The sequence below is a fragment of the Miniopterus natalensis genome, chromosome 10, assembly GCF_054644295.1.
Source record: "Miniopterus natalensis isolate mMinNat1 chromosome 10, mMinNat1.hap1, whole genome shotgun sequence".
Classification (NCBI taxonomy): Eukaryota; Metazoa; Chordata; class Mammalia; order Chiroptera; family Miniopteridae; genus Miniopterus; species Miniopterus natalensis.
Window position 1 is genome coordinate 44,545,790 of NC_142090.1, and position 13,081 is coordinate 44,558,870.

The 13,081-nt window shown below is 33.8% G+C and overlaps 1 protein-coding gene across 4 annotated transcripts in view; it reads right to left on the minus strand.

The window, feature by feature from the left end:
• Positions 1 to 13,081, minus strand: part of KMT2E (lysine methyltransferase 2E (inactive)) — an 83,707-nt gene that overhangs the window by 49,444 nt on the left and 21,182 nt on the right. For all 4 annotated transcript variants that reach the window (XM_016219554.2, XM_016219552.2, XM_016219550.2 and 1 more), the window contains one exon: positions 12,536 to 12,720. In XM_016219554.2, the coding sequence (XP_016075040.1) occupies positions 12,536 to 12,606 (71 nt within the window). In that variant the 5' untranslated portion in view covers positions 12,607 to 12,720. The remainder of the gene's footprint in view (positions 1 to 12,535; positions 12,721 to 13,081) is intronic.

Here is a 13,081-nt window from a genome sequence, read left to right on the forward strand (position 1 = left end):
ATGCCACTGCCTCCTTCTTCTGCAGTCCCTGGTACTGCCTGGGTGCTCCTTCAGTGCAGACGTGGTACCTCTTTTGTAAAGCCACAGCTGAGGAGTCTCCGGCGCCTGCCATGGCCAAGGAAAAGCCAAGGACTCAAGACTGAGAACAACAATCATTAATTTGAAGGTGGTGGGGCAGGATAGTTCTGTGGTGCAGTGTAAGATTAAGAGGCATACACCACTTATTTGTCAATGAGGCAGATCAGAATCCAATTTGACAGGCAGCCAATCAATGAAACAGATGCACTGCACAGCTGGAAATGGAAGATGAAGATACAACTGATATGTTCCAGCAGCAGAGAGGAGGTGTCTACTAAAAAGAGAACCTGCTACTTTACTCCAGAACTCTGTTCCTCAAGACCAAGACATTCTCAATTACAAAACTGCAATTTGGTTCCACCACATCCTGACTACTACAGTATAGTTTTCTACATTCTTTCATTTTCCCCTTCCCCATTCTTTTGTTGTACATAAAGTAACTGATGTATATATACTGACATTTGCATTTTTTTAACTAAATGGGCAACAGTATTTTCTGATCTATATTAACGGAGATGGGATGGAGAAAAATACTAGTTCTGTGAAAATACTCCCTTTCCCTATTAGTGGCATGCTTACTCAACTCTTATCTTTATATTCCAGAAGGTTATTTTGCTCTCAATGTCTAACAAAAAAAGAACATAAAAATCCTTGCATACCTTGTTTGGAGAATTTTAATGGTTTTCATTTATCATTGTAAAACCAAGGTGAATTTTATAACTTCATTGTACATAGCTGCTATGTGTATGTAGGGCAATCTGTCTTTAAGTAGGGATAAATTACTCTAAAAGAAATGAATCCTAGACAGTTTTCCCTTCAAGTTTTAATAAACTACTTGGTGTGTTTTTTTTTTTAAAAAGAATGACATCTTGGGCTTTTGGCTTATGCAACTGGATACAGATGGAGTTACTTAAAGATGAGCCTGGGGGGAAAAACAACAAAACAAAACAAAAACCAGGTTTGGGGGCAGAAAATCAAGCAAAAAATAAGAAAGAGTGGCCAGGTAAGTGTGGTACCAAGAAGGCCAACAGAGTTAAATATTTCTCTTAGGAGGAAATGGTTATTTACATGAAATTCTAAGAAATTTATATAAATTATAAAGACTACCAATTACTTTGACAACATGGGTAGTTATAATGGTGTTGTACAGCCTGATGTTGAGTGCAAATAACCCTTTCAGGGAGTGTGCTAATAAGAGGAACAGAAATGAGATAATAAAAGGGTACAGGAGTTTTAAGATCTTTATATTAGATGAAAAAAAACTCGTATGTGTATGGTTCTTTAGTGACACTAAGAATCTCCTTTATCTTTTTACATAGAGTGACAGTATACCAAAGTAAATGAGAGTAAGAGTGTCAGCAACAGTCATTCGACAAATGTTGGTACTAATATATGCCAGGCACTGAGGCTACAGCAGTAAATATGGCCAAGTTCCAGTTCTCATGAACCTTACATTCTAGATGAGGAGACATACAGTAAACACACAGACTAATCAAGATATAATAAGATCTAGGTTGTGGTAAGTGCCCTGAAAAAAAAGCCAGGTAAGGGGGTGGAGAATGACTCACAGCTGGATGGGGTACTCTAGTTTGGGTGGTTAAGGAACAATGTATCAAAATACTTTGAGGTTCAGAAAGACCCAGGTTCATATCCTGCTCTCTCACTTAATAGTTGAATGACCTTAGATGAACAGAATTTCCCTAACTTCCTAGCATCAGTTTCCTCATGTGTAAAATGGACATGATTTATCTATCTCATCCAGTTGTGATTATGGTACAGTGCCTGTCACACACTGAGTACCTAATAAACCTTAGATCTCATTTGATACCTTAACTTACATTCTTGAGAACTTCATCTAAAGTGCATTATTTTATTAAATTTTTCAGATGTATAGACAAATATTTGAGAAGAGTATAGTATCTTGTACCCACAAACCAGCTTTACCGAGTATTCATCTTTTGCTACATTTGTTGTTGTTTTTTAAGAAAAAGGTAATATAGTTGAGGCCTGTGTATCCTCTCCAATCCAGTTCTCCTACTCTCTTCTTCAAATAACCACTATCATGAATTTAGTATTTACCATTGCCATATTTGTTTTTATTTTTCTATGTTTATGTATCCATAAGTAATATATAGTATTGTTTTACAGATTTTTAAATAAATGCATTTATACCATATGTATCCTTGTACATATGGTATCCTTGTACATTTGCCCTTTTCACGCAACAGTAGAATTTATCAACATTAAAAAAAAGATATTTATATGAGATGGGAATGATCTAATAGAGGGAGAAACTGAAGATACGGGAGATGTGGAATAACTTCAGGCAAAAGTGAAGTATCAAGATCTTGAAAAGGTGAGAGGAGATGAGATCCAGAGGGCAAGTTTAAGAACAGGACTCCAATAAGAAAAGTTGTTTTTCCATTTTACAAGAGGAAAAACAATCTGAATATAAATACAAGATTTTATATATGGCCTGGCCAGTGTGGCTCAGCAGTTGACCTATGAAACAGGAGATTGAGGTTCGATTCTGGGCCAGGGCACATGCCTGGGTTGCAGACCCGATCCCCAGCAGGGGGCATGCAGGAGGCAGCTGATCAATGGCACTCCTCCGTTCCTCTCTCTGAAATCAATAAAAATATATTTTAAGAAAAAAATTTTATAGATGGAGTTGTGTCCCCAGCACCTAAAATGGTAGCTGGTAAATAATAAGGCCTCAATAAATACCTTTAATAAGTAAGAAATTCTTATCAAGTTGTTGTTACAATTTTAAAGAAAGTCATACCACTGAACTAGTATTTGCTTTATTAAGCCAATGAAATCAGAGAAAAATGGTATTCTTTAATAGAAACTACCTTCTTAAGATTCACTTTCTCTAAACAAGAGGTCAGCAAACTAGGATACCTGAGCCAAACCCAGCCTGCTGCCTAACTCTGTAAATGAAGTTTTAATGGAACACAGTCATGCCCATTCATTTATATATACTGCCTGGCTTTCCCTACAACAGAGCTGAGTAGCTGCAACAGAAACCATATTGTTCCAAGTCTTACATATTTACTCTCTGGTCCTTTACAGAAAAAATTTGTGGACCTTAGTTCTAACTTTAATTTTAAATTCCAAAACAATCTGGAAAGTAAAAAAGGATTTTCTACAACAAACATGTACTTTATAGTCATGAGATCTCTAAATTAAGAGGTCTAGTAATGCAGAGGGCTGTATGGATGAAGGTCATGAGACAGAATTAGGTTAAGGATAATATGGAAGTCATGAACATGTAGGAAATGGTGAAAGCTATAGAAGTGGATGAAACCTCCAGGACAGTTTACAAAGTAAGTAAATACAGACTCCAAAAAAACATAAATATTTAAGAAACAGGAGAAGAAACATTTAAAAAGGAGATTAAGGAATAAAAAGAAAACTGAAAAACAGTTTGGTGACTTCTCGAAATGTTAAACAGAATTACCTTATGACCCAGCAATTCTAATCCTAAATTATATACTCAAAAGAACTGAAATCAAGGGCTCAAACAGATACTTGTATACCAATATCTATGGCAGCATTACTTACAATAGCCAAAAGGTGGAAACATCTTAAGTGTCTCTTAACAATGAACACATAAACAAAATGTGGTGCATCACATTAACTCCTAGAGAATGAACTGTAGAAGGCAAATGGAATATTATTCAGCCATAAAAAGGAATGGAATTCTGATATATGCTACAACATGGACGAAGCTTGAAAACATTTTGCTAAGTGAAATAAGCCAGACACAAAAGGATAAATGTTTTATGATTCCATGTATATAAGGTGTTTAGAATAGACAAACAGAGACAGACAATAAAAAGAGAGGTTACCAGGCACTGGTGCCTGGAGAAAAAAGAGGTTGTTTAGTAAGTGCAAAGTTTGTTTGGATTAATGAAAAAGTTTAAAAATAGTAGTGATGGCTACACAACACTGATAGCTAACGCTACTGAATTGTATACTTAAAAATAGTTAATCTGGTAAATTTTATGTTATGTGTATTTTACTACAATGAAAAGAAAAAGAAAACCACTAAAGCCACAGGTAGTAAGAGTCAATAATATCAAATACTGCTAAGAAAACAAGCAATATAAGGCATGAGAACTATGCATTAGCTTCAATGTGATAGGAGCATGGTTAAAGTAAAAGCCAAGTTACATACATCAGATGGAAGAATAAAAGGAAGACCAATGAAAAAATTCAAGCATCTGAATAGGCCTACAATTTATACAGTGCCCAAGGAATTATAGGAATGAGAGACATAGACAATACTGACGAAGTCAAGATTTAATCTAAATTAGTCATTCCCAGGGCCTACCTCTGACCCCTAGAGGTGATGTTGGGGGCCTGGAGAAGGTGAAATGTTGCTGCTAGAGCAGGTAGAACAAAGATGTGGTAGGGCCGGTTTGCATCTGTTCCCAAGGGAGTGTCAGGGTATGGTTTCCTTTTCTCAGACTGGAAGTAGATTTGCTCTGGCCTAGAACTGGTGGTAGTAGATATGCTCCTACTGAGTCTAGATAGGTGCAGTGTGGAGAGCAGTTCCTGGACCCCCAGATGATGTCACGAAGCTAGGTGTGGAGGGTCAGCTGCTAAGTCCTGCTTGGTGTGGGACAGACAGCAGTAGGACAGGAACTGTTCAGGAAACAGAATCTATGCTGCTCCGAAGTGATGTTCAGGCACTGCCCTTGAAGGTATTTTAAAGATTATGTTGTCCAACCTCCAGTTTTACAGACAAGGAGATGACTGACCTAAGTGTCACAAACTCTACACACTAACTCTACCACTAACTCACTGTGTATCCTTAGGACCTGCCATATAAACCTTCTAAGTCACATGGTGTTATAACAGCAAAGAAAATACTAAAGCCCAGATCTCTTAAATTGGTCTAGCACTTTTCCCACCAAACTGCAATTGTCCCCACTATTCCTGTGAAATTTACTGGAGTGCTATTTATGCCTGTGGATTAATGACTTAATGAAGTAAATAGCTTTACCTCATTTTTGCATTATAAAATGGTAGTATGTGTTGCTTTTTTGGGAAGTTACACAAAGCCTTTGAGTTCTGGTAATCCTGAATATATGCCACTCTAATTTTCATTACTTCATAAACTTAAAAAATATGGAGAACATTTTTGGTCATTAAAATTATTTCTTTATGCAATATTTCCATTCTTAAAAATGAAAATAGGCTATTTTCATATGTGTTTTAGTTCTAAATTATTGTCAAGAACACAGAAGACAGAATAACTACCATTCTGTTTACAGTAATCTACCTGATGCTGTCCCATTTTTTTGAAACCACTTCATAAATTTTAAATCTTATTTGTTTACACCAAAATATCTGTATTCTTTAAAAAGCCATCAGAAATGATCATCCAAGCCACATTATACATTCTTAGTGCAGACATTAAGTTAGATGAACTGAATTTAAGATCTAAAAGAGAAAAGTGCTAATCACTGAGATATTTAAAAAAATAAATTTATAAAATAACTGAGTAAGCTCTGATTCCTCAGAAATTGGGCTTTTATGATTTCCTTCTTCCTCATCAAAAACTTAATTTCTTCCCTGTATAAACCTTCAAAATATAGTTGGATTTTACTGAGAAGTTTATACCAGTGTTTTAGGTGAAACCTCTAATTTTACTTTTAATGTTAAAATATTCAATAACAAACACTTGGGTATCAGTAATGGCACATGGATAAATTGGCTCCCTAACTGTTATAGTAATGGGTATAAAGGATCTCCATGAGTTCTCCCCATGCTCCTTCAGATTTGTGACAAAAACTTTCCATTTCTTTCATCCTTTTTATAACCTATTATTTTTCAAAGACATCATTTAAAATTATACACATTACAATAGCACACAAGAAATTTCTAAAAACAGAGAACAGGTTTTGTGTAACAATTGTCCTCAGTTTATCACATGTGGCATTTTGCTTCATTTAACTCATCTTTAACAAAACCTGGGTCTTCTCACCTATGTGGCAGCAAGATCTAGAGCTAAGCAGCAACCCTGAGTTCAAATCTAACTCTAGTTTTTATTATGTGGTCTTAGGTAAATTTGATAATCTCCTTGAGCTGCATTTCTTTTGTAAAAATGGGAATAATACCTGCCTGAATTTTTGCTGGAATGATTAAGAGATATTATATACTATGTTATAGAGAATTGTATGGGTATAGTGAGCTCTACATTCAGTATCACAAGTGAAAAAAATTAGAAGAAAAAATTATCTATGATTAAGTATGAAACAAGTGAGAAATTCAACATCGTTCTAATAATAGTTCTAAACAGTGCTAGGATAGTACTTTAAAATAGGCTTTCAAATATTAAAACAAAACCACACTTAAGTGAAAGTAGTTCTTAATTAGGATAAACAAATCAACACTTTAAGAGCAGCAGAAAATATTAGTTTCTTTCTAGTGGTTTAAGTGTAAAGAAATCATAAGCAAAAAACATTAAGTAGTAAAAAATGAACAAATAACAAGCTACTGAAACATTTCACATAAAACATTTCAATACCTTCCATTTAAATTCAGGCTAATAGCACCCGACCACTTCAGCAAATTAATAAATTCTGACAGCAGGTGGCTCTAGTAACACTTAAATCATTATCAAATACTATAGCAAAATACATGTGGTAAAAATGTACTGAATCTCAAAAATTGGGAATCAAAAAGAATCACATTAATATTTAAATCCAAGCCCTCTTTTTCTTTTTTTAAATTAATCGGGGTGACACTGGTTAATAAAATTATGTTTCAGGTATACAATTCTACAATACATCATCTCTATATTGTACTGTGTTTACCACCCCAAGTTGAGTCTCCTTCCATCACCATTTATCACCCCTTTATCTTTTTCTACCTCCTCTCACCCTTCCCTTCCCAGTGGTAATCACCATACTGTTGTCTGTGTCCATGAGACTGTCTTTAATCCCTTCGCCCATCCAACCCAGCCCCCATCCCTTCCCCTGTGACCACTCTCAGTCTGTTCTCTATATCCATGAGTCTCTCTCCACTTGTGTTAGTTTATTTAGTTCGTTAGATTGCACACATAGGTGAAATCATATGGTACTTGTCTTTCTCTAACTAGCTTATTTCATTTAGCATAATTTCCTGGTCCGTCCATGTTGGTGCAAAATGTAAAATTTCCTTCTTTTTTACGGCTGAGTGGTATTCCATTGTGTAAATGTACCACAGCTTTTTTATACACTCATCTACTGATGATCATTTGAGCTGCTTCCAAATCTTGGCTATTGTAAATAATGCTGCAATGAACATAGGGGTGCATATATTGTTTTGAATTAAGTGATTCTTCGGATAAATTCCCAGAAGTGGAATCACTAGGTCATAACAAGCCCTCTTTTTCAAACCAAGATACCAGAGTCCACAATAATTAAGTGGCTTGTTTAAGGGCTCACTAGTATGTCAGTGGCAGAACAAAACTGAAAACTCACATCTCTCTTTAGTACTCTCAGCCAACAAATAAGCATTTACTGCATTGCCAGGCATAGTACTAAGAGCTCTCCTCCAAAAGAATTCAACTCTAACTTACACGTCAAATTTACTAATCTGTCCACCTCATCATAAAATACACTTACTTATATAAATCTCATTATAATGATTTCTAATAATACCAAGGAATATTTGGTAGTAAAAATATTAAAAGGAATACAGTATTAGCAATCATGTTCCCAGTCTCTGAGAGGGAAAAGTAATTTGGCTTTTCTTTTTTTAAAAGGCTAGGAAAGAAAAAATTTAACATTCCCCATTTATACCTCTCCCCACTTTCCAGCTCCAGAAGGGCTTCCCATCTTTTTTTTCCTTCTTTAACCAATTTAGGAATTCGGATGTTGGAAAGCCAGAGGTAGAAGAGGTAAAAAGGAATAGAAGAGGATAAAAAACATACAAGTCTAATAAACAAATGAACCCTGGCTCAACTTTCCTATGTATCTAGTGATAATAGAGTCTAGGTTTTCTTTACATTCCTTAACTTGATCAGAGACATGAAAATATCATTGTCACATGCAGCCATTTATTATACTGAATTTACTACTTCTAAAACTGAAACTACTACTTACATAAACCATGTATCAAAACAAAGTTATATAAATCATTCTTTGTAATATCAGTAAAGAAGCTGTGAAAGAAAAGGCCTAAAATCAACATATTATTAAATTCTGCCTCTGCCACTTACCTGTTCTTTGACTTCAGTTTCATCACCTATAAATTGAGAACATCATCTACCTCATACCTATATTTTTGTCTTTCTTATTCAGAAAGAGGTAGATTGTTATGATCTCACTTTTACAACTTTCATAACTAACCTAGACTTCACTGTTCTTTTCTCTTCTGAGTCCCACCACTGTTACCCTGCCAGAGCTTCTCTATCGAATATAGTAAGCCACTAGACATATATGCTACTGAGCACCTGAAATGTGACTAGTTCACATTGAAAGGTGCTGAAAGTATAAAACACATAGCAGATTTTAAAGGCTTAGTGTGAAAAATAGCTCATTAACACCTCATTAATATTTTTATGATTATATGTTAAAACAATAATACTATGGATTTATTCAGTTAAATAAAATATTTAACAAAATTAATTTCACCTTTTAAAAAACCTTTCTAATATGGCTACTAGAAAATTTTAAAGTATACATATAACTCACATATTTCTACTGGACAGTTCTGATCTAGAGTTCTGACTATCTATCTGATTATAATTTTCTTAAGGGTAGGAATAAAAGTTTACTCTTCACCTTTGTAACCTGAACCTCTGGTCTAGACTAACACTCTTCCATACAGTTGATGCTTCTAAATGATGATCCAAAATGTGCTTTTCTCCTTGAACTGTTGGTATTATCCTATGAAATTATGCTAGAAGGAAGAAGTCTACTTCCAGTATTAGCCTACGTTTATGGACATGCAGTTAATTTAAAAACTTTACAGATATAGCTTCCCGGTAAGAAAGGTATCCTAGTTATGGTCATTTTGCTAATCAAGTACAAAAAAATATTTACACTTAGTTCAATTTTCCCTTTAAATATATACTGTATATCCTCCACATTTTCAACCACACCAACCAAGCACTAGTGAGAAAACCAATCAGTCTATTATGTTAACCTGTGTGCTGTGATTGGTATTTTTCAAATCTCAGGACAAACAAAATGCAAATAAAAGCTTCCTAATAAGAACTAAGAGTGGCTAATACGCAGTTTTTTAGGGTATCTTAGAGTCTTCACTATAGCTACTGGCTTCAATTCCATTTCTATTCACCAAGGTCTAGGTTTTCGGGTTGTTTTTGTGTTTTTTTAACATTTATCTTTATTGTTGAAAGCATTACAGATGTCCTCCTTTGTTAATGCTATGTATAGTAAAAAGTTATTTTAAAATAAAAGGTCTGTTAAATTTGACTATGGAAATGTTTACAACTGCTTAAGAAAAAACTTAGGTTAGTGAAACAAACTTTTAATCTTCTTATTAAAGCAGATATTCCTAAATCATAGTCTGTCAATATTCACTAATCAGTTATTCCCAAAGTATTTTAAAACCTTTTTTAGTTCAAACATTCAGGGAGATCCAACTTTTGGCAAGGTAATGGGGAACAAAAAGGAGTAAAATACAAGATCCCTAACTCTAAAGGAAAGGCAAAACAAACCCACGATTTTCAAAACTTAATAATGAGAAGAAAAGAAATATATAACAAAGAATAAATTGGACTTGGTGGGAATAATGACTTTTATTTAAGAGACACAATAATCCAAGAGCAAATGTACTGGAATATGGAAATATTGAACTAGAATTTAACAAACCCATTCTCATGGATCCTGAACTAGACCTTCGATCCTATTTATAAGATGATACTGATAGACTAGATGAACTCTAAGTGATCCAATAAATTCTCTTTTATAGCCTTAGAAGTGAATATAAATTTGGTCCAGTATACTAATTCAGTCAATAAATAATCACTGAGTACCTCCTAAATTTTAAATTAGTTTAATTTACTAGTGATACATTGTATTTTAGCAGCACAATCTTTTTGTTAAAAAAACTAACAATTAATAACAGTATATAACCACCTGAGTACAATAAAATGTAATTCTTTTTAAAAAATATTTTATTTTGAAACAATTATGTAGCTTCACAAGAGGTAAACAAAGAAATGTACAGGGAAGTCCCATGCACCCTTCCTCCAGCAGCCTGCATCTTACACGACTATAATATCTTTTGATTATGTATTTGAAATTGATAGGAAGCAATATGTTAATAATATCAAAAGTTCTTATGAAAACAGTTCCAAAAGCTTTATGTTTCTGTGGGAAGGGGAAAAATGTGATTTAAGGGTCTTTTTAAGCTTCCAGATTTTATATTAAAAAAACCAGAATTCAAAAATTTGAAAAATAAACCAAAAAAAAACAGTGATGATTGTCCCATAATAAAAAATGGCACCAGCTATACTTTGTGTCCACTGAGTGGGGGAAACTATGCCCAAGTGATACATATCTGTATGTGGGACTAAAAGAAAAAAAAAAAAAAATTCTAAAACAACTGCTTCTTCAAAAATAGTTATTCTGTAGTTACCTACAAATTGATAATTTTTCATAATAAAAATGGCTATATTTATACCAGAAAAGATTTGGCTCCATTATATAAATCATACTTACATTCTATAAATACTTTATAAATGTATTTAATAAAGAAAATAGGTAGAAAGCTATCCTACATTGCTCTATTTCTATGTATTATTCTTTCTCTTTTAACTGTATAATTATTTGGTTTTCATCATTTTATTATGAATTGCCTTATAGTACCCATACTAGACATTCAAACAAGGCACAGGTGTATCTCACTTGTATACTGGACAAATTCCTATCTAGTATATAAGTAATATTTCATAAATTATATCTTGTATTAATTGCTTAAAAAGGTAATTTCAAAAAAGACTCTCGAAGTATTTTTAGAAAGCCATGAATCTTTGATTATTACCAATAAATGCCTATAACTATTATCAGATATGGATTTGCATCTATAAGATAGATGCTTTACATAAAGAAAGGCTAGTGCTTTAGATTTGGAACCCCTTGCCTCTCAAGCACTGCTTCCAGGTTCTTTCCTTTCTTAGTAGCATTCCTATTTGGGCAGCAATCAACTGTCACAAGAGTGCCTTGTTTGGGAATCTATTATTTAACAACAAAAGTAACTCATACATTAATATAAAACACATAATGGTTCTTAAAAACTGTATTATAATAATTATACAGTTAAATGGACTGTATAGTATAAGAATATTAGAGAGCATCTCTGTCTTTCCCAATGGCAGAAGGAGTGGTAAAAATACTTCTAGGCCACTTGAAATGCCAGCAAAAGAACAGTAAGTTCTTTTCACCCTTTCCATACACCAGGTTCTAGCAGCCCTAAAATAAATTTCCTTTTTTTAAAACTTAAATTCCATTAAGTTCAACTTTCTGGTCAATAAGAGTCCCATTCAGCAACTATATACTGAACCAGAGAACGAACATATGCATCCATTCTTCAGCTTCCAACACTGCCACTTGAACCCAACTGCAATTCCCAAAAATAAATAATCAATCTTCACAGCAATAACTTAGTGTTAAAGTGGCTGGTTATTCAAAAACAAAATAATACAAAAATCTATCCACACAACTGCCTAGGCCAAATAGTCTAGAGGCAAGGTAAGAACCTTTCACTGAACCCATCAGAAATGGCTCCCATAAAAGCAAAAAAAAAAAAAGTCAAAAAAGACATCCAGTAGGAAACATTCCCTTTTTCTTATTTAAAAATAGCTTGGCCTGGCCAGGCATGGCTCAGCAGTTGAGCGTCGACCTGGGATCCAGGCGATTGGGGTTCGATTCCCAGTCAGGGCACATGCCCGGGTTGCGGGCTCGATCAATGACTTTGTCATCATTGATGTTTCTATCTCTCTCTCTCCCTCCTTTCCTCTCTCTGAAATCAATAAAGATATATTTAAAATAATAATAATAAAAAATAGCTTGAATTTTGTTTTTCAACTCAACTTTAAAAAAACAACAAAACAAACCCCATGTTTAAATAGATATTACAATTTTTTAAAGATTCAAATTTAAAACTAAATTATTTTCCAATATAAACATGACAGATCTTACAATCTAAAATAACAATAACCAATTATTGATTCTTGATGTCAACAATTAGCAAATGGAAAAGACAAAAAGAATTAGAAAAAGATATATCATTTTGACTCAAAAGTTATTTATAGAAGTAATTTTAGTAAAGGGATTTTTGCTTTTAACCTTCTGATATTTTATTTTAGCCAAGAGGCTAAAATGAGAAAAATATAAATGCGTATCAAGCACTACTTGATTGTGTTAAGATAACTGAATGAAATATTCTGCAGTTATTGCCTTTCCCTATCCAAAAATCTTTAAATACTTACTCTGAGCCTGCAGCCATTTCCAAGTATGACGTTTCTGCTGTATCAACCCCCAATGGGATCACTATGCTCATGACGTTCGCCTCTGATAAATTCGATTACTATGGAGTCCTATGCATTGGTATCCAAAACACTGGGGCATGCCAGCCACAGTGCTCATTGCAAACATCTAAGTGCATCCACAAACCCTGTTTAAAAGAAAAGGGAATAAAAAGTTAAGAATCATCTTCCTATTCCTAGCAACAGTCACACTATAACAATTAACACTAAATAAAACACATGAGGAAAGGCATCCTTTATTAAAATATTGATATAACTAGTAATTTGCTCACGGAGTATCTATTTCATTTCTTTTTCTGGAATTAAGGTATGTGACTATGATCAAAAGAAAGTTTCTGCGTCACAATCATCCTTAGGAAATAAATTTAGAATGCCAAAGGAAGAATTACTATTTACATTGCAGAGTGAACAACCAACAAATATTATTCATTTTTAAAGATAAAATGGAATTTCTTATAGCACTAGTATATAAAAACAAGTCTTCTTGGT